This window comes from Danio rerio, chromosome 2, assembly GCF_049306965.1.
Source record: "Danio rerio strain Tuebingen ecotype United States chromosome 2, GRCz12tu, whole genome shotgun sequence".
In the NCBI taxonomy this organism is placed as follows: domain Eukaryota; kingdom Metazoa; phylum Chordata; class Actinopteri; order Cypriniformes; family Danionidae; genus Danio; species Danio rerio.
Window position 1 is genome coordinate 11,189,413 of NC_133177.1, and position 22,207 is coordinate 11,211,619.

General features: G+C 34.1%; 2 protein-coding genes across 6 annotated transcripts in view; one reads left to right on the top strand and one right to left on the bottom strand.

Annotated features, from left to right (window-relative positions):
- The window catches only part of LOC137487670 (uncharacterized), a 579,101-nt gene that overhangs the window by 4,599 nt on the left and 552,295 nt on the right, over window positions 1–22,207 (bottom strand). The gene's annotated exons all lie outside the window — the stretch shown is intronic.
- gfi1aa (growth factor independent 1A transcription repressor a) lies at window positions 1,978–20,882 on the top strand. 3 transcript variants are annotated; one of them, NM_001020776.1, is given in 7 exon segments: window positions 1,978–2,051; window positions 7,021–7,184; window positions 7,259–7,444; window positions 11,629–12,011; window positions 14,659–14,796; window positions 14,881–15,046; window positions 20,531–20,874. In NM_001020776.1, coding segments are annotated over 6 exon segments (1,158 nt in total). In that variant the 5' UTR covers window positions 1,978–2,051; window positions 7,021–7,078; the 3' UTR covers window positions 20,710–20,874.

Here is a 22,207-nt window from a genome sequence, read left to right on the forward strand (position 1 = left end):
AGGTGCAGTACACCCAAATATGGAAAACCAGGGGACAGCTTTATGCACTGAACAGTCTGAAGAAATAGGTTATTTTCTTTTTCTTCACAAAATACTTTGTCAAAAAAAATAAACATAATAATAATATAAAGTGTGTGTAGAGTTTTTCATGGTCATTTGCAGTACTGTATTTAGATGCACAGTAACTGATTTTTTCCCAAAATTCATTGTAAAATCTGCAGTAGCATACTGTTAATCATGTTCACAGTATGGAAATGTTGAGAATACATTATCATGCTGTGAAAACAGCAATATATACAGTAACACACTGTGCACAGCTTATACAGTAAACAACTGTTGACAAATGCAGTATAATACCGTGAAAACAACAGAAATCGTTTACAGTGTGTGTATGGATGTTTCCCAGAGATGGGTTGCAGCTGAAAGGACATCCGCTGCGTAAAACAAATGCTGGGTATGTTGGCGGTTCATTCCGCTGTGACGACCCAAGATTAATAAAGGGACTAAGCCGAAAAGTAAATGAATGAATGAATGAATAAATAATTTTTTTATCATATTTTGTATGACAGGAGTCTAAAAAATAAGTTACATTTTTTTTTGTTCTGCGCAAATGTGTCCCCCATCCTCAATCATGGAGCAGTCCAGCAGTCAAATTTGGAAAAGATTTAGTTTTAAAAACGTAATTTAAAAAAGTAAAATATTTAATTACAACATAATTAAAACTATAAAAAAAAAATAGTTGATATACGACTTTAGTTGTGAAATGATGAAACAAATCATTTGAAAAGATACTTTACATGTTGTTATTATTTTGCAAAAAGTCAAAATATAGAAAAGGTGGTTGAGTGATATAAATAAATCAATTAAGAATAAAATTAAGTACAAACTTTTGGACCCCATGGCTGGAATTGCTTAGGGCTCCCAAATCACTAAATCCACCTCTGTTGACTGTATATAAAATTTTTAAGATTAGTTTATACTTTTATTTTATAGTGTTTTGCTACATTTTTAAATGAAATGATGTTTTTGTTAGTGTCATAATGAACTTTAAAGTGTGAAACATGGGAGTATTTTAATGTAACACTACCTGTGTAGTAAATAATATCATTCTCTTATGTTCTTGCAAAATATTACCAATTGAAAAATATTAATTTTAAAGCTAAAAATTCGTACATGCGTGTTATTTAGTATAATTTGCATTATGTGAATTAAGTTAATATTTTATATTTGTCAAATATTTTTGTACACGACACATTTATAGACCATTTTGAGAGATGTAAACAAAAACGTTGGTCCCAACATATTTCCTGTATTACATTTTTAATTTCTATAGCTTCCAAGAACCCCCAAAAAGCCACATATAGATAAATAATGCTATGATAACTGTTTTAACATTAGGTTATGATTGAATTGCCTTATCTTACAGTTATGAAATAGTTTGACAACAAGCAAGTAATATTCATGAGCCAACGAGATTACCACATTGAAGTGGTCTATAAAGTATTTATTATTTACATTTTAAATGCCTTTAAATGAATCTTTTTGGAGCTTAACGGTGCAGCAAGAAGACTCACATTTAATTAGGAGGTATTCAAGTAATTTTCTTTATGAATTTGACTGTATTTTTGAATATGCAATAACACCCTGCGTCGGCTGGATGTTATTCCTGGAAGAATAATTGCAGTAAACCACACCTGGAACAAATATAAAATCGTCCCACACGGAACAAGTCAAAAATCCTAATGTGATTTAGATCACTGGGCGTCAAGAAGAGTCAGGCCACATCATCGCACGCAGTTCGCTCCATTTTCACGATGTCCTCTTTTAGCTGACAGAAAACGCAGGAGGTCGTGTATAGCTGCGGACACGTCCGAAAATGAGGTGAAATGTGTGTGTGTGAGAGAGACGTGATCAAACACGGTCGCGTTCAGGAAGTTCTAATGTGTATTTAAGGCGCGTGTTTGCGCCGCTGTGGCCGGAGACAGAGCAGCACAGCATTAAACTCCACTCCACTCATCTCTATAGCGGGACACAGGAGCGCACAGCAACAGGTGAGTCCCGTCCTCACTCAGGACAGCTCAAAACTGACCCAATGCACACTGTAATGACAACAGAAATCATATCTTTTAGAAATGATATCATTTAATTTACTCTTGTATTTTATTCTGAAGTCACTTTTATTTGTTCGTTTTTTGGGTATAGTTTTATTGACGCACTGATCAAGCTCCTTGAAGAGTTTGTCTAGTTTCTAGATACATGTTTTTTTTACACATCTTTTGATTTTAATTCTAAATGTCTACAAAAATTTGTATTATGAATAGAAATGATTACAGAGGGTGTTTCAATTCAGAAATTGTGAGCGAGTCGGTGCACCTCCTCATTCAATCCAACATCTCACTGCTGGGTTCTGAAGCTGATGTGTCCGGTCACTTCGTAGCTAGACTGTCTTATGTTGGTACCATTGGATTACTTTACTACAGATAAAAGAATACGCAGTCTAATGCCTTAGTTTAAATGGGGTCCGAGGACCGCAATGTGGGGTCCGCAAGGGGGTGCTAGGAGATTTTTTAATTCATTTAACATTAGGCTATTTGATCTTTGTGGAGGGTTTTTATAAGATTCAAGACAAAATAGAACATGTAACATTTTTAACATTGTAATGTTGACTAGGCCTATAAGTTTCATTCTCTGATCTAAAAAAATACTTCTGAAATTAATCACCTTAAGGGATTCTGTCCTCAGCATTTGTTTAAAAAAGTAACAAAAACTCTGCTATTGTAGAAAATGAACTTTTATATCATGAGTATTTATTTGATAATTATATAATACTTTATTATTTTATTTTTTATGTTTATACTTTACAAATATTTTAATTCAGTAATCGTTTTTTTCTTTGATGTTTTTGTCTTTGTAATTTTTTTTTTTTGTAATGAGATGAAATATGTTGTGTTAAAAAAACATTTTATACGATTTACACATGGGCCAAAGAATAATCTAATATTCTAATAATTCTAATAATTTTCTGAGGCCATACAGTGGCGATATATCCCATACACTGTAAAAATGCTGGATTCCACACAATTCTTGTCCCAACAGAAATCTATTAGCTTAATCGTTTTTACAAATTTAAGTGGATTGAACATAAAACAATTGAGTTACCCCTCAAAAAACCTGAAGAGTTGAGTTGATTCAGCTCATGTTAGATAAGTAGTTTGAACAAGTCATTTTTTGAGGGTAGGCTACATTAATAATGAATAACGAATAAATTGTATTTCATGATGAATGCGGTCACATTTTATAGGCTACTTTATTGACTTCATGTATAAATACAAAGAAGAACATCATATTCCTAAAGTCGTCCTGATAGGCTATATCCCAACAGTGTGCGTGAGAAAATTCTGTTCGTGTTTAATATGCCATATAGGCTACTCTAATTGACCTAATTGTTTTCTTCCTTATTATTAGTGGGATATGCCTATAAATTTGCGGTGTCAAATGTATTTTATGGCCTGCTCGGAGTTTGATGTTCTTTAAACTTCGCCATCAGGTTATTAGCAGTGGTGGGAGTAACGAATTACAACTACTCACGTTACTGTAATTAAGTACATTTTTGGGGTAATTGTACTTTCATGAGTAAAATTTTAAGCTTGTAATTTTACTTGTACTTGAGTACAAATTTAGCTGAGTAATCTACTTCGTTACTTTTATAATGACAATTCGTTACAGAGTACTGTAAATAAATTAATATTTCAGCCACGCACTGACCAGCATTTCGGTAGCCAATAAAAAAAAGCTGATCTTAAAGGACCAATGAAAAGCCTGGTACATTATTTGAACCGAAAAACAAGTTCAGGCTACTGCAGATTTACGTGAGCTGACCATCATCAAACAGTCACAAAGTTATCAATTGACATATGGAGATTTAAGACAGAAGAAATGAGGAAGAAACAGCAGAGGATGAATGCATGGCCACACCCGGAGGAACTGTTCACCTACAGGTACATAGGGAAGAAAGGGGACAGATGTGCTGATGTGAATAGCTATATTATCATCTAAAATGCTAATTAAATATATGCCCAAAACTGGAATATCGCATAAAAGACCATCAAGTCAAAGAGAACAAAATTGCCACCTTCTGATTAACTGGCGACAAATATCAAAAGTAAAAACAGAATTAGCATCAGTAGGAGAAGCTGCGTGAATAAATTATCTTTATTTAATAAGTGACGCATCAGAAGGCAATCCTGCACGCAGTGAACGCGCGCTGGCGTTTGAAGGCGCGAGACACGGAGTGCAGAAACTCTTGACAATTCTGGAGGTCATTATTAATATAATATAATACTGAAATGGTTGAAGCGGTTTAAAATGACCAAAACAACACTTGATGTCTAAAATACATCTAAATTTTAGCCCTTAAAAAGTCTTCAATTCGCTGTTCTAGATCTGAAATATGTTTGCACAGGTCTTATTTTTCCGATGTACAAGTAACGCTACTTCTAATGCTCATTTAAATTATTTTTTTGTTGTTGCTTGGTTTCGTGGTGGTGTAGTTCTTTATTTCACTAGTCCTATTGTAATTTGCAGTATTAAAACTACAAATAATACCAGCATGCAATAGCTCAGTGCGCGCGGCGAATGTGACGTCATCGCCGTGTTTGCGGAGGTTCACTTTGGACGCGGGCGACATGATTTCGGGTGAACAGTTCTCGCGGCGCCGCGCTTGATTTGAGTTAAATTTGAATCGCTTTGAAGAGATTTTGTCTGTAACAGTACAGCTGTACAGACATCTTAACTCCGACCACGCGTGATCAGCATAGAGATAACCAGATGACCAACAATTCTTGGCTAGAAATTGCAACAGCCATGGAAAGGAAGTGTTTTGTTAAAGTTTGGAAAAACCTGGGGGATAAGTTTGTTACAACAAAAAAGAGGCCATGGCAAAAGTGGAGACCCAGGTAGTTTTAAGATTACAGAATGTTTTTCCACCATTTATAGGTTTTACACTGATGTATCATTTTGAAGTTAAAGCAATGTAACAAAAATTAAGTAACAAATTAAGTATTTGATAACTGGAAAATAATATATAAACCCATCGGCTTACAGTATACTGATGCCCAATTTCTAGGCTTTATTGGTGATGATGGACAGGATTGTTGGACCATTATTGCCTTTTCAGCTCATTAGTAGAGGACAGAAACTAGCCAGACAATAATGTGTCAATTGTTGAGTAGGCAAAAAAATCTTATTTTGTTGCTATTATTCTTGCCAGAATAAAAAAAAAAATATTGTGGAGTAACCCATGTTCTGTTGTCATTGATATTTAACTTTAATAGGTAGAACTGTCCGAGATATAAACAAAAGTGAGTGATGCATCAAACTTTGATTTAAAAAATCTTGAAAAGTTATAAAACTTTATAATCATTCATTAATTTTCTTTTTGGCTTAGTTCCTTCATTAATCTGGGGTCGCCACAGCAGAATGAACCGCCAATTTATCCAGCATATGTTTTACACAGCGGATGCCCTTCCAGCTGCAACCTGTTCTCATTTACAACAACAGACAATTTAGCTTACCTAATTCACCTAAAATGCATGTCTTTGGACTGTGGGGAAAACCGGAGCATCTTGAGCAAACCCATGCAACATGGGGAGAACATGCAAACTCCACACAGAAATGCCAACTGACCCTGCCAAGGCTTGAACCAGCGACCTTTTTGCCTTGAGTCGAGATCGCTACCCACTGCCCCACCCCGTCACCCAACTTTGTAATCATAATAAATTATAAAAATAATGAAAAATAATTATTTTTAAAATTAAACAATAAAATTGAACAATATTAAAGATGTGACAAAGTCTTAAAAAGTCTTAAATTTGACATTATGATATCTGCAGAAACCCTTTTTTTTTTACAAGACTTCAGTCTATAATCTGAAAAAAAAAACATTATGGTAAGAAGACATAACTTAATTTGTGTGATATTTAATTTATTAATAATATGTTTAGGCACTAGGCAGTGTTGTTCTGTGGTTTCTGACGGTTCAGTTCGCGAATTAGGTAATTAACAATGTTTCTCCATAATTTGCAAGTGTTTTTTTTTTATATATATTAAATCATCTATTGATCGTACAGATAAAAGAGGCATCATTTGAAATGATAAAAAGTCGTGCATTTGTGCATATTTCTGTTATCTTTATACTCAAAATAGCAGAACATTGTTTTTTGTAAAATAATCATGGTGCGCAGTGGGTATTGCTATCGCCTCAAAGCAAAAAGTTTGTTGGTTGAAGCCCTGGCTGAGTCAGTTGGTGTTTCTGTGTGGAGTTTGCATGTTCTCCCCATGTTGGCGTGGGTTTCCTCTATAGGTGCTCTATAATTATAATCTATAATTAATGCTGTTTACACAGTTTTAAAAGTGTTTATAGTATCTTTAAATGTGTTGTGTAAAATGTGTTTTACTGCCTTGATCTTGTCTGACTCCGCATTTATGGATAATTCCACCAATACCGCCAAGCTAAAAAAGTAATTTGTAATTTTGTAATTTGAGTAGTTTTTACGAAGAGTAATTTGTACTTTTACTTGAGTACTTTTTAACACCAGTACTTTTACTTGTAATTGAGTACAATTTCAGCAATGTAACAGTACTTGTAATTGAGTACAATTTTTTTGTACTCTTACCACCACTGGTTATTAGCGACCAAAACAAAGTCAATTAGTTATTGGCAATAATACCCTGGGCTCCATTTGCAGGCTGTTACTTGGACGTAACGCGAGGTTGATGTATCATGCTGACGGAGGATCAGCTTACTAAATAAGATCAAGTTCCCAAAGAAGCCTTATAACAAAGTGCGCCGTGCGGTTCCTCGACTTCAAATAGCTTTTGCTTTATTTGGGAGGTTTTGATTGCTAAAGGCCGCACGATAGAGATTTGACAGACCTGCTGTTCTGAGTTCAGTGAACATCAGGTGCACTTTTTCACACCAGCGCTCTTGGGACTGAATCCATATTTTTGTGCCATTTTCAGGCTAGATTGGAGAGCTGTGAGTGATTGGTGACCCTGAAGCTGATAACGGAGCGTAAACATGCCGAGGTCATTTTTGGTGAAGAGCAAACGGGCGCACAGTTATCATCAGCCCCGTTACCTGGATGACAACTGCATCTCAATCGAGAAACTTCTCACTTGCCAAGGTACGACGTTTATATCAACGTTAAAATTTATATTTCTATTTATTATCGCATTGTTAATTTTCAATTGGGTTTAGAAAGTCAAACCGGACAGGCTCCTGAAAGCCCGCTGGATGTGGGCAATCAGTCCCCTAAAGCCAGCATGGTGTGCACGGCAGATCAGTCTTCTCAACAGTCCCCGCTGAGCTGCGAGGGCAGTGTGTGTGACCGCTCATCCGACTATGAGGACTTCTGGAGACCCCTGTCATCAGGAACCTCGCCGGGTCTGTTCTAGCTTAAACTGTAAAATTAAACTGTATTTGTATTTTCACAATAATTATTTCAGAGAATCTTTACAAAAATGTGAACGTATTAGGCTATACATTAGAAAAGAGTGAGGATGGTTGCAACATGATGCAGTTGCAACAAGACATCTTATTCCTCCATTCAGGAATGAGAGTGATAATATTCACACTACATAGTCTCAGTTAGATGCCTCTTTAATCTGAGAGAAATTACCCATATGTGACCATTCCTTCAGTATAAAACCCATTTTGAGGTAAAAGAGTAATTTTTTATGTTAAGAAAATTTCTCATACTGTCTAATTAGTTTTGTGTGTGTGTGAAACATTGTTCATTTGTATAATTTAAATCACTGTTTTCTTGGTTTTAAAGGTATAGCTATCAAGCGTTAAATCTATTATGTTAATCTTAGCATTGACAGTTTATTCAGGGTTGACATCTGTCCCCAATGACAAATTTCATCTAAACGCTTGCCATATTAAAAATGTACAAATTAAATTTGATCAGTTTCAATGTAATTTAATTTAAAAAAAGATCTTTGATCAATTAATTCATTTCAAAGTTCTAAGAAGAGGTTTAGTAAAGGTTCAGTCTAGATTTAAAAATATTTTTGTTCAGTTTTTTTAGGCCTGATTATTGGCTGTTGCTTATTCTTTTAATAGTCTGTATTTATTTGGCCAATTTAACACATTTAACAGTTTAACCAATTTACATTTAGTCTGTTTACAAAAATAAATAAATAAAAATAAATAGAATAAATAAAATAAAATCAAACCTGATGTTTTAGATTGTTTTTTATAACATTTAAATAAATGTTACTACTGTCCCTGTGGGTTGTTGCAGCCGTCCCCATGCTCGGGGTCAGTTGCAACATTTGACTGTGTCTGTACAATTTTAAATTCTGCATATTTTATCATATATTATAGCAATATGGGTGGGTGTCTAATAGATGTTGGTTTTTATACTAAAATTTGGGGTTTTCAAAAAACATTGTCTCTGAGAAACTTAAGGAAATGCAAAAAGTGTTGCAACTGTCCCCACTCTCCCCTAAATACAAATCAGAATGAGCAGCAGTATGGATAGCCTACATTGTATAAAAAAAAAAAAAAAGAAATAAAAAAATAATACAATACAATTTTACCTTTTTTTCTTTTCCGGCAGGTGGGGTGCCATAAAAATGTAAAATAACGGCCATTAAATTACAGAAATGTACTGTAAAATAACATCCGTTAAAATACAGATTTATTTACATTTAAACTTCTGTTCAACTTCTGTAATTTAACGGCCATTATTTTATGTTTTTTCTCCAATAAAAACTTTTTACAGGGTATATAGGCTAACCTACCATAGGCAGTTAGATAAATGGTGTACTTTTCTTCAAAATAATGTTCCAAATGCATATTTTGGCACTGACATGGAACTTTTTTTTTTTTTTAATTTAATTTCACAGGCAAAAGAGTCAATTAGCCTGCCATTAGACTTATGCCTGCCGTTATGCCATTAGATATGGTTAATGTGCTGCACTGAATCAATCAGACAAACCCTAAAACGAGAAACAGAAATGTGATCGCAAGTGTTAGGGAAAGGTACTTTCAAAAGTAATGCGTTACAGTCTTGTGTTGCTTCTTTTAAAAAGTAATTAAATTTGTTAACAATTTACTTTTTAAGGAAATATAATGAGGCCTTCATGAGTTATCTTGCATTAGTTGTGCTTGGCTTGCATGTTTGTAATAATAGTTTAAAAACTTGGTTTAAAAAAACAGATATAATGCCCTTTTACACCAAAAGTGAAATGTGACGTGAATAAACCTCAGGCTGAAGAAAAGGTCACGTCTGTACAGTTGAGGTGCAGTTAAAACAGCTTTCAGTGGTGTTGCTTTTTAACATTTTGACAATATATAGGTTTTATTCCATGCAATCTCACGGCAATTCGTAACTTTTTAATTTAGTGGCTAATTTGTATGAATTGTAAGATTTTATTCGTACAATTTAGTATGATGGGTGCCACGCCTCCTTGTTTAAATCGTACATTTTGTACGACTGAACTCATACGAATTAGCCACTAAACGAACAAAAAGTAAAATACTTACGTTTTCTCGTGAGATCAGGCTGGTTTTAACCATAAGTTTAAAAAAAAATAAGCTTGGAAAAAGACTTCGAAAATTGAAGCATTCTTGAGAAATTAATATTCTGAGATTGCATTTTATGTTTTATACTGTTTACAGGATACTAAATTAGTTATTGTGTAAGTGAGAGTGAATTCAGATTTATGTTAGGGCTACATAAGGTATCATGTTACAACATCGTATACGACTTACAGTGCTCAGCATAATTGCAGTACACCACATTAAATTAATATTTTTCTCCATTTCTCAGTGAATATAGGCTATGTATTTTGGTGCATTTAAACAAAACAGATTTATTCAACAGATAGGCCTATATTTATTAAAATAATACTTTTTGTCACCAAACATATTTAGAAATTAAAAGATAATACAATTAAATTCAAGCAAAACATTGCAAATAAAAATTACAACCTACAAAATTTAAACTGAATTTTTAATTATTATTTTTTTGCTTCTCTAGAATTTGTATTTAATATTTTAATGTTACATACATTTGGGTGTTCTAGTTTTTTTTTTGTTACCGTTATCATACGTTATTTTGTTGGATAAGCTCCAGATTTGGCTTTGGTACTAACTAATCTAATCTATAAGCACAAATATAATATTGTATAGCTTCCTATTAAAAATATAAATTTCAAAGTGAGATTTGTGAGGGGTGTACTAATATATGCTGAGCAATGTATAATTTCTCTCAACATGTGGATAGGAGAGCTGTAAGCCAAAACATTGGGAAATTAGCAACTTCGTTACTTAAAGTTCTACAAGTACTACAAGTTCAAATTAACTTAGTTACTTGAAAAAAGTAATCTAATTACAAAACTCACATTACTTGTAATGCATTACCCTCAACACTGGTGACAACACATGGACTATAATATTTTAAGAATTCAAAGAAAGATTTCACCGTTAAAGCTTCATTAACAATCAAGTACTTGTACTAAACCAAAGAATGAACATAAAAATACAAATAGATTCTTAATACTTTAAATAAGAATTTAATGTTTAAATAAATGTGTTACTTGCCATTTCCTTTGTAAAATTTACACCGACAAACTAACAATTTTTGAGGTCTCCAAATTTGTCTTTTGATTACAATTAAAAAGTGTATTTTTCTAAGTTAGTAAAACCAAAGCAAGTGGAGAAAATACTGTCTCTGTGTTTTAACTTAAAAGGGCTACTCGCTGTATAACATTATTTCATTATAATAGTGTCATGTGCTACCTTGATTGTGTTTTTAATTTATGTGCTTGGCACTATATTTGCAACTTCAAATCATCAATATTTACCTGAGATTCATGAAAAGCTGATGAGTTTCGATTCATTGTGTGTAGCTTTGTGTGTTTATGGTGGCTCTCAGTGTATTTTATATACTAAAGTTACAGGATTTTAATTTACATTAATTTACATTATCAATTTACATTATCAATATCACAATCTACCCTGGAATTAACCATTGTTTTACTATAAATAAAAAAAAGCATGGTAACTACTACTCAACTCTAGTTTTGGTGTAACCCAAGCTAATTATGGTATTTGTAGTAAAGCAGTGCTTATACAAATTGTAAAGTTTTAAAATATAAAATTTAATAATTTATTTTCTTTTCAGCTTAGTATCTTTATTAATCAGGGGTCACCACAGCGGAATGAACCACCAACTTATCCAGCATATGTTTCACGCAGAGGATGCCCTTCACAGCCAATATAAAATTGTAAAACAAAAAAATATATACTTTTACTGTAATAAAACAGTAATAAAAGCAAAAATGTTTTAGGGTTCCATTATGCAATTAAGTTAACGTAAATAATTTGAATGGATTGAACTTAAAACAATTAAGTTGTCCCAAAAAATGTCAATTGCTGAGTTGTTTCAGCTCATTTTAAATAAGTAGTTTAAACAAGCAGCAAACATATGTTTGGAGTGTACTGTAAGTCTATTTTACAGTAATTATGTCAATACATGCGACAATTTTTGTACTACAAAGTTTTTTTTACAGTGTAATGCAAAATAGCTCATTATACTTTTTCATATCTGACTGTAGATCTGGATAAATGCCCGGTTCCTTCTCCAGACGACTCTCAGCCTTTCGACATGTCCTTCCGTCCATACGTTTGGTCTCATTCATCATCTGAGCTCAGGCATCTCATTCAGTCCTGCAATCGTGTTTCTGTGGATTCAGACTCGTCAGTGGGGGTTTACGATGCTATGGACAGAAGGCCGAGCGCTCATCTCCTCATCCAACCAACACAATCTAGGCGATTTTACCAGGACTATGGCTCCCTGACCCCTAACCTGCTGGATAATCGAGGCTTTTACACTGACTTCAAGATGTCGACTAAAGTAGCAGAGACTGATTCAGAGTCAGATATGACGTGCACACGACTTCAACTAAGCGGGTCCTACAAATGCATAAAATGCACTAAGGTATAAAAAATTTAGATTCAGAATATTTTGCTTCTTATAGATACTCAAGCATTATTATCAGTCGCTGCATTGAAAAAAAAAAATCTTAAAGTCGCAAAATTAAATGGCTTTTTTCGATTCTTTGTAAAAATTTCATATTTAATCCCGCTGCTTATGGAAGCAGAATTGTAGCTTCGACTTTAACCTCACAATTTAGACTTTTAATTGTCAGAATATGTAGTTTGCATGTTTTATATACAGTTAGGGCCATAAATAATTGTACATCGACACAATTCTAACATTTTTGGCTCTATAGACCAACACAATCGATTTAAAATTAAACGAACAAAATGTGCAGACTGTCAGCTTTAATTTGAGGGTCTTTACATCCAAACTAGGTGAACGCTGTAGGAATTGCAACAGTTTTTATATGTGCCTCCCACTTGTTAAGGGTCCAAAAGTAATTAGTCCCATTACTTATATTTAATATAATATATATATGCTTGAATTTGTATTTGTCTAGGAATCCCATTTCAGCAAGAAAAAAAATAAAGAATTCTTAGCTCTTATCTTGCAATTCAAATTAAATTAGCAATGGTTTTTACAACGAATTAAACAAAGCAAAATAAGGTAGTTGACCACAAATGAACTTTTTTGAATGATTTTACGACTATACCCACATCGTTCTAGTTTGAAAATGGTATTTAGAGTAAAACAGTATCCAATTGGATGAGTTATCCAATTGGTAATCAAAATCAAAACTGTTTTAATTGTCAGAATAAGTCATTCGCGAGTTGCAGTTTATATAAATATAGAATTACAGATTATAAAATGTTTGGGTAATTTAGCAGTTTTGTCTTAAAATTATACAATGTTTACTAAAAGTTGACAATCTGAATTTGTATTTGTCTAAAAATCCTGTTTCCACAATCCGATTGCAAGAAAAATGGAGAATTTTTAGTTTATATCTTGATTCAAACTAAATTAGCAACGGTTTTAAGTACGAATTAAACAAAGAAAAATAATTTAGTTAACCAAAAATTTAACTTTGATTTATGACTCTAGCCACATCATTTTAGTTTGACCATGGCATTTGTTGTAAAACATTATCCAAATGGATGATTTATCCGATTGGAAATGAAAATCAAAATTTCTAGATCATATCTTGTAATTGCAACTAAATTAGCATTGGTTTTTACTACAAATAAAACAAAGAGAAATCAGATAGTTGACCACAAATTAACTAGGATTTTGTGCCTCTACTCATAATTCAAACTTGGAATTTGTTGAAAAACACTACATAACTGGATGCGTTATCCAATTGGCAATCAAAACCAAAACACTTTTAATTGTCTAAATAAGTAATTTGTGTGTTGCGGTTTTCTGTTATATAAATTTGGAAATACAGATGATAAAATGTTTGGGTAATTTACACTTTTTGTCTTAGAATTACAGAATATTTACCTCCAAATTGCCAATCTAAACAGAATTTTGACTAAAATATACTTTTGTTTTTAAATATACATATGCTTGAATTTGTATTTGTCTAGAAAACCCATTTCCGCAACATGATTGCAAGAAAAATTAAGAATTCTTAGTTTCTATCTTGTAATTCAAACTAAATTAGCAATGGTTTTTACTACAAATAAAGAGAAATCAGGTAGTTGACCACAAATTAACTAGGATTTTGTGCCTCTACCCATAGCTCAACCATTTTATTTGCTGTAAAACACTACATAACTGGATGTGTAATCCAACTGGCAATTAAAACCAAAACACTTTTAATTATCAAAATATGTAATTTGTGTGTTGCAGTTTTCTGTTTTATAAATTTGACAACACAGATGATAAAATGTTTGGGTAATTTACACTTTTTATCTTTGAATTATAGAATGTATACTCAAAACTGCCAATCTAAACAGAATCATGAGGAAGAATATACTTTTATTTTGTTTTTTAAAAACATATGCTTCAACTTGCAAGAAAAATGAAGAATTCTTAGTTTCTATCTTGCAATTTAAGCCTAATTAGCAATGGTTTTTTACTCCAAATAAAGAGAAATCAGGTAGTTGACCACAAATTAACTATGATTTTGTGCCTCTACCCAAAAATCAAACTTGGAATTTGTTGAAAAACACTACATAACTGGATGCGTTATCCAATTGGCAATCAAAATCAAAACACTTTTAATTGTCTAAATAAGTAATTTGTGGGTTGCAGTTTTCTGTTATATAAATTTGGAATTATGGATGATAAAATGTTTGGGCAATTTAAACTTTTTTCTTAGAATTATAGAATGTATACTCCAAATTGTCAACCAAACAGAATTGCAAGAATGTATACTTGACTAGTTTGACCATGGTATTTGAAGTAAAACGTTATCTAATTGGATGAGTTATCCAATGGCAATCAAAATCAAAACATTATCCATTTGACAACCAATACTGCCATAAACACTGTTACTTCTTTTTTTTGTATAGGAAATCCAAGTTTCATTTTCATATGCTTGGTCAAAATTGTGGACTTTTATGTCTAAATTGCTTTAGACCAATACAATTTTGATAAGTATAAAATATTATACTTTAAAGATATGAATGTAAACTACACTGTTTCAAACAAATCACTGTTTTTTCTTCTAAAGACTTGTGTGCTTTTAATTTGTAATTAGGTGTTTTCCACTCCCCATGGCTTGGAAGTTCACGTGCGAAGGTCACACAGCGGCACAAGGCCCTTTGCCTGCGAAATCTGTGGCAAAACCTTCGGCCACGCCGTCAGTCTGGAGCAACATAAAGCCGTCCATTCACAAGTACGCTTCAATTCTCACAACATTCAATAGTAATGTCAGAATTGTAAACCTGGATGATACTTACTCATGATCGTTTATTTGCAGGAAAGGGTCTTCAGCTGTAAAATCTGTGACAAAAGCTTTAAGAGATCGTCCACTTTGTCCACGCACCTTCTCATCCACTCGGACACCAGACCGTATCCCTGTCAGTACTGCGGAAAACGCTTCCATCAGAAATCTGATATGAAGAAGCACACGTTCATTCATACAGGTGAATCATTTTAGCATTCAACACAAAGATTTGCTTACTATGGGGAGACACATATCATTACTTACCATTGGAAAAACTGTAATGCTAACTTGGTTACACAGAGCACATCTTAACCAATCACAAAGCAGCTTTTGCTCTCTATGTGAACTGTCACAGAGTTGGCATTAGCAATAGCTGTTATGCTTTTTAGGCTAATCGTTTAATCATTAGGCTTGCCTTCAATAGGTTTTGACAACAGACACTGTGAATTTTCTCGTGTAAAAGTACTGCTGATGTATTTGACTATTTAAAGGGATAGTGCACCCAAAAATGAAAATTCGGCCATCATTTGCTCAATTATTCCAAACCGCTTTGAGTTTCTCTCTTCTATTAAACACAAAGGAAGATATTCTAATGTTGGAAAAAAGCAGCCTATGGCTATGTTTCCATCCAAATATACAACTTAGACTTAAAATTAGAGCAAAACTGGAATATTACATTGAATTTTTGCAAATTAATCAGCATTTCCATACAATGAGTCAATGAGCCAAAGAGAATAAATTCATCACCTCCTGTTAAACTGGCAGCAATATATTACATGCACAGCTAGTGTTTTTCAGCCAGTGGTGAACTTCTGGTGAAGCTTTATGTGACTATTTTTAATTTCATATAGTTCCTTTTAGGCGGTTCATTCCGCTGTGGCGACCCCGGTTTAATAAAGGGACTAAGCCGACAAGAAAATGAATGAATGAATGAATGGTTCCTTTTTACAACATTGATGTTGTAATGTAATTCAAATATAATCAGTTAAATAGACTTAAGCATCCGATTGGTTGTTAAAGCTTATAAAGAGATGAAAACCCCTTTAAATGTCTATAACTCCATTGAAAATACTGAGGTAAAATTAATTTCAATATTTTAAACACATGGCTCGGAAAAATATACTTCAATGCAGCGCTTCTTGTTTGGCCTGAGACCAACTTTATATCGTATCCCAGCCAGGCAGTGAGGTTGCTGGTTTTTTATAGGAATCAGATCTTAAACGCATCTTTTAAATTGAATAAAATAGTCATTCAAAAATGAAAGCACAATGAATTTTAGAGGCGCTCAGGACAGTTTTGGGAGGTAATAATACTGAACCACTTTGATGACAAACTTTGGCTGAGGGATTTTTGACTGACCAAAACAATTTCAGCTGTTTTACATGTGGTCAGTCTGCTGGTTTGTCCATCTGTCCATCACATTCGTTTTTATCATCACATGATCTGTTAAAACAAAATCACAAGACTTTAATTCGCATGGTGAAGTTTTTTCAGCAAATGTGTTCCCATTGTAGTTTATAAGAATGATCTCTTTTTGTATAAAATGTGTACCCTATTCAGTTATGCGCATACTTTTCATTTTCAAAATCGATGCGCATCTTGGCTAATACGCACATGAAAACAAGCGGATGGAAACATAGATATTGACTTCCATGTTTTTCTTTTGTTGTTTTTCCTACTATGTATGCCAGTGCTTACTTTTTTCCAACTTTCTTCAGAATATCTTGTTTTGTGTTAAACAGAAAAAAAGAAACTAATTAAAGTTTAGAACCACTTGAGTGTGAATAAATGGATGAACTGTCTACCTCTGCAGGTAGAGTAAAAAAAAAAAAACTTAATTTGATTACATGAAAAATCACAACATTTATTCTTGGTCCCACTTTATATTGAGTGGCCTTAACTAATATGTAGTTACACAGAAATTAATCATTTGTTACAATGTACTTATTGTGCAAATACACGCTTTAACTTTATACTTATGATTGATTAAACACCTGAATGTAATAATTCATTTCTGTAAATACATCTTTAATTAAACTGTTGTCCAGCCCTTACACCTTAACCCACCCATACCACCAAACGTGTACTATACCAGTATAACACCTCAAGAGCACCAGTAGTGTTCTGCAATACATTATGAAGACAATAAGTACATCGTATTTATTTTTTGATGGAAGTTTATAGTAGTTAAGGCCACTTAATATAAAGTGGGACCACATTCTTTGTATTTCAAATGTTTTAAAATATTAAATGCAATTATGCAAATGGTGCATTTTTAATTTTAGTAAATGTGTAAATTTGCATACATTTCCAGCACAAATATCTGAACATTGGATGCAGTCAGATTAAATTATTATTATTTTTAATATATATTAGAGTCAAAGAATTTTACTGCTTTCTGTAGAATCGTTTATACACTCAGTCATGAGGAAAAAAGTTCAGAGTTTTGTAGAATAAAATTTTATTTTGAGTTCCTTCATTCTGTTGGGCACAAAAGAAGATATTTTGAAAAATGTTGAAATACGGTAACCATTAAAATTCATAGCATTTGTTTTTACTACTATAGAAGTCAATGGCTACCGGTTTCCAACATTCTTTAAATTATATTCTTGTGTGTTCAGCAAAAAAAACAAAAACAAAAAAAAGGAAACAAAAGAAACTAATGGAGGTTTGTAACCATTAAATAAAGATACTTTGGATGTTTTCTCTGCATTAAAGGGCCACCTTTAGGTGGGAGTGTCGGAGGAGGGAAAATAGGGAAGGATTTGAATAAAAATGGGAGTTTCCATTTGGGCACGCGCTGATTTTCACAGAGGAAAAACAAACACACACGCAGAGGAGAAAGAAATGTTTGAGGCCGCACGTCATATAAGAGAAAAAAAACTCTCGGTATTTCTCGGTAACTCAGATGCACTTGGTAGGTCAGAAAGCCGTGTGTGTGTGTGTAGACTATACTGTCACAAAATGCGGCGAAAACTCAACAAGACTGTTGGTAATAGTTTGCTTGCAGTGTTCATTTGTTTTCACTCAGAGAGCAGCAAATACAGCGGATCTTACAGCCCATAATATTGTATAAACGTAAACTAAGTAACTTAGAAATCATTTTGCCTAAGGTCTGTCTTTAAACACTGAAAGAATACTACTGACGATACGAACTATACCTGCCATCTGAATGAACAAAGAAAGGGCGCTGATCGCACACACACTTACCAAATCTGTAGAGACAGGACAATCAACACCAACTGGAGCTGCGTCTTTATTAAAAGGAGACGAGCAGCAAATCTGGATTTCACAATTTCCAGATGCGAAAAGCTCTCAAGTAAAAAATTGTTTCGTACAAACGTATTGTTTTGGTGTTTCGTGACCCGTTAAGGCAGATTTATACTTCTGCGTCAAGCGCACGAGTATGGTGCAGGTGCAGCGCAGCCTTCGCGCGGTCGCATAGCCCTCACCGTGGGTGACAGACGCACACATCTCGAAAGATTTAACTACACGTGGCAACAACACAAGTGTTGAGTCCCGTGAAGGAGCTCCAGATGGAAACTTCTGTTTTGTGTTTACCTTATAATTAAAGTTGTTGTACGTCCGCCGGTTATTGCTTCAGGTGGCGCTCAGAAAGAACTAAACACCAGTGAAGAAACTCAACACAGAGGAACATAAACACCTATACATAAACAATCCATCACGCCGATAACTCGAAGCAGAAGTATAAACCAGCCTTTAGACTGGAAAAGCAGCTTATAAATACACAAAATCCACAATTTTAAAAAGGGTCTTGCTTTAACAATCCATGCACTGATAACAATTTCCTGCAGAATCTACAGTAACTTACTGTAAATCATATACAACATATGTAAATGTAAATAATACCGTATTTAGATTTACAGCACTATTTATCGTCCTGTAAATGTTTTTAGAATTTTATCTTTACTGTGAAATATACAGTGATTTGGCCACTCGTACGCTGTAATCGTGGACATGATGTCAAGTCTACACAGTGTAAATATCTGCTTGAGGACTCTTAACAGTAAACCGAATAAAGCCGGTGTTACGGTTTAACTGGTTTCCGTGTTAACTGAGGCTCTTTTCAAATGTAAACTAACGTTTTGCAGATTGTCAGATTCATCACTTTTTCACAGCAACAAAACATGCCCATACCGAATAAAGATTCTTATTACTTGTTGTCAGTGTCAGTGTAAACATTATTGATTTTAATATCTGTGCAGCAGAACAGCATAAACCAAAATGAATGTAAATAAATAATTATAATTGACATGTCATCAACGGGATTCGATTCCAAGCCAAAAGGTTCAGCGTAAGTATCAACCGACCTATCTAACAGCTATTCGGGTCTACAGGTTAGGATGGGTTTTGATAACTTTATCAGTCAACACGTGCCGTGCTTTCATTGTTTCTACGCACTCTAACGCTGACATTTTCTCAGAATAACTCTAATATGTTTTATCGCAGTTGGTCAAACCATGATTTTTATAGTTGTAGACTTGTGGAAACCTGTCTACAAAGTCAAACAAACGAGCTGGATATTATTGATATTTTCCAGTGTATCTATTACATTCCGGGTCACTACCAGTGTGTGGTATATTCCACATCACTTCCAGTGTGTGGTACATTCTCTTTCCGTAAGGAATCTGTAATTGTAAATTTGTTTCGGGACTTGTAAAAGTGTTTTGCGTCTTGTTAATTTTTTTCTAAAATGTAAATTTGTTTCGTCCTTGTTAAAATAGTTTTTCCTATGTAATTGTGTCTGATGATAGGTAAAAATGTTTTTCAAAATGTAAATTTGTCTCGAGCTTTGTAAAAGTGTTTCAAACTTTGTAATGTTGTTTTGAACTTCCTGGCCACCGTACCCACAGGACCATTTTAGTTCAAAACGACCGCCCCTCAGACAACAAAACAGTACAGGGCGTGGCTGTAAAGGGATATCAATCCAATATTTATGTAACAAAAACAAAACAAAAGCCTTTTTTTCCTTTTGTATTGCAATTTCTGAAACAGTTTAGTCTGAAAGAGAGCCGAACTCAACAAAAAAAAAAAAAAACAAAGAAAAGTGCCAAAACAAATTTAACATAAAAGCGATTTAAAACTGATTGTCATTCTCGAATTGTCTCTCTAATTGTCTGATTGTCAGACTCTAAATCAGAGTCTCCCTCAACTATCTTATAAAGAATCCTCTCTGCTTTAGTTCTGTCCCCTGTCCATTTACTGATGTCCGTAGTGCACATTTAAAAAAGGATGCTATTTTGAAACACAAACAAGTTAACAGCTTTAAAAGCTAAATGTATTGTTCCTGACACTTTAATAAACAAATATATAAGTAATAATAATAGTAAAAAAAAATAAAAATGACATGCCTCTCTCCTTCCCATAAAATGTGCTTTTTTTGTATGTCGGCCATTTTGGATGCAGTCTAAGAAGTGGTTCCTAGCATGCCAGCCAATCAAATGACATATCACCAGAAAGCCCAAGATGTCCTCTGAACAGTACAGCAGGACTTGAGAAGAGTAGCTCAAAAAAATTCAAAGAAAATTTATGAAAACGAAATGTCCACTACAGAGGACACAAGTCAATGCGGGGCGGGGTCTCAGTGCATAGTTACTGTGTAATTTATAAATATTATAATAGTGTGTTTATTCGAGACTAAAAGACTCTTTGTGTTTTGCAGGTGAAAAGCCTCACAAATGTCAAGTGTGTGGCAAAGCTTTCAGTCAGAGTTCAAACCTCATCACGCACAGCAGAAAACACACTGGATTCAAACCTTTCGGATGTGACCTGTGTGGCAAAGGCTTCCAGCGCAAAGTAGATCTCAGGAGACACAAAGAAACACAGCACGGGCTAAAATAATGACTAAAAAACAACAATACGTTGGTTTGCTTGCACGTGAGACACTATGTAGAATTAGAAGGTTAATATTGTGTGCTTTTGTTTAGGATCCAGTATTTTTTCCAGTTTCCAGTATTTTATAATAAATTGTAATTAATTTGTCCTTGTAAAATATTAATAAAGAGATTAAGAATATGCCTGTTGATTTATATCCTTCGACACACACTCATACATTTATATTTATTTCAAAGCGTTTTCATGCTTAAACAAAACGAAAGCACAGAACAGACTCACATTTAAGAGCAAGGGGCGGCCCCTGGTGGTTCAGCGGTATGGGTTGCGAATAGGGAGGCTCGGCTCTTTAATGTTTCCTGCCACCCTTCAGAGAAACACTGAAAATACTAGTGATGGGAAGTTCAAATCATTTTACTGACTCAGATCTTTGAGTCTCTTTCATCCAAATGAACGAATCTTTTTTCGAGTCATTTCGTTCAATTTTCCAAAATATTATTAAAATGTTACGAATTGCTTCCAAACACATTTACAACTAGCCCAAAAGGTTGATCACACGTCAAATAAGTCATGAACAGAATACTAAAAGAAGGAGAAAATAATTCAATGTTTACCTGCTCTTTTGTCTATGAAGGTATTGTTGTCTCTTTGCTCAGCTCACCTCTTCATGTCTTCAAATGTCAGTGGGTCGTTCATGTTACTGACAGTCACAAATAATCTTAACCAAAGTACACAGTCTGAGTCGATAGGAGCCATGATAATTAGTTCACCTTTTGAGTCTTCTGGTTCTTGAGTCGTTCGTTAATCACGTGACAGAATGACTCAAACCCGAGGACTCGAGAGTTGAACGAATCAATTCTTTTTCCGACTCTAAACGCATATGATTGGCCTGTGAGGAACGAATGACTCAAACCCGATAGAGAACTCGAGAGACGATTGGATCCATTCTTTTTCCGGCTCTAAACGCATATGATTGGCTTTTGCCTTTCCGCGATGAATGACTCAAAAGACTTGAAATGAACGATACCACTTGCACAAATGTGCGCACACGCGGATGAACGAATCACTCCCTGAGAGGACTCGTAGTTCTCGAGTCATTTTCAAAATGAACGAATCGTTCAAGAATGACCCATTACTGGAAAATACGGGAGAAATACGGGAAAAACAGGAGGGTTGACAGGTATGGCACCAACCTGCCAAATGCAGGTAAGACAGCCGCTCATACTGGCCTCCTAAAAGCAAGGTTTGACAATAAGGATGGCCCAATATGTGTGCAGATGTGATCTTAGAATCGAAAAGCAGCATGACTGTCAAAAATAATTGTGTTTGCGCAAGCAAAAGAAGGCAGATGAATCACCAACGAAAGGATGATCACTTGAGCGGACAGGTGTGGTAAGAGATACATTTGGTAAGCCCTTAATTTTGAGCCCTGAAAAGTCTTATAAAATAAATGAGCAATAACACACTCGTAGCAGTGCGATATAGTTGTATATCGGCACTTGTGGGA

What these genes read in the sequence shown, in the direction of transcription:
- gfi1aa (XM_073917443.1), top strand. Translation starts at nt 7,079, where the DNA reads ATGCCGAGGTCATTTTTGGTGAAGAGCAAACGGGCGCACAGTTATCAT. An exon ending in GAAACTTCTCACTTGCCAAG is followed by an intron (nt 7,185 to 7,258) that starts GTACGACGTTTA and finishes AATTGGGTTTAG; the next exon opens with AAAGTCAAACCGGACAGGCT. An exon ending in AATGCATAAAATGCACTAAG is followed by an intron (nt 12,012 to 14,658) that starts GTATAAAAAATT and finishes ATTTGTAATTAG; the next exon opens with GTGTTTTCCACTCCCCATGG.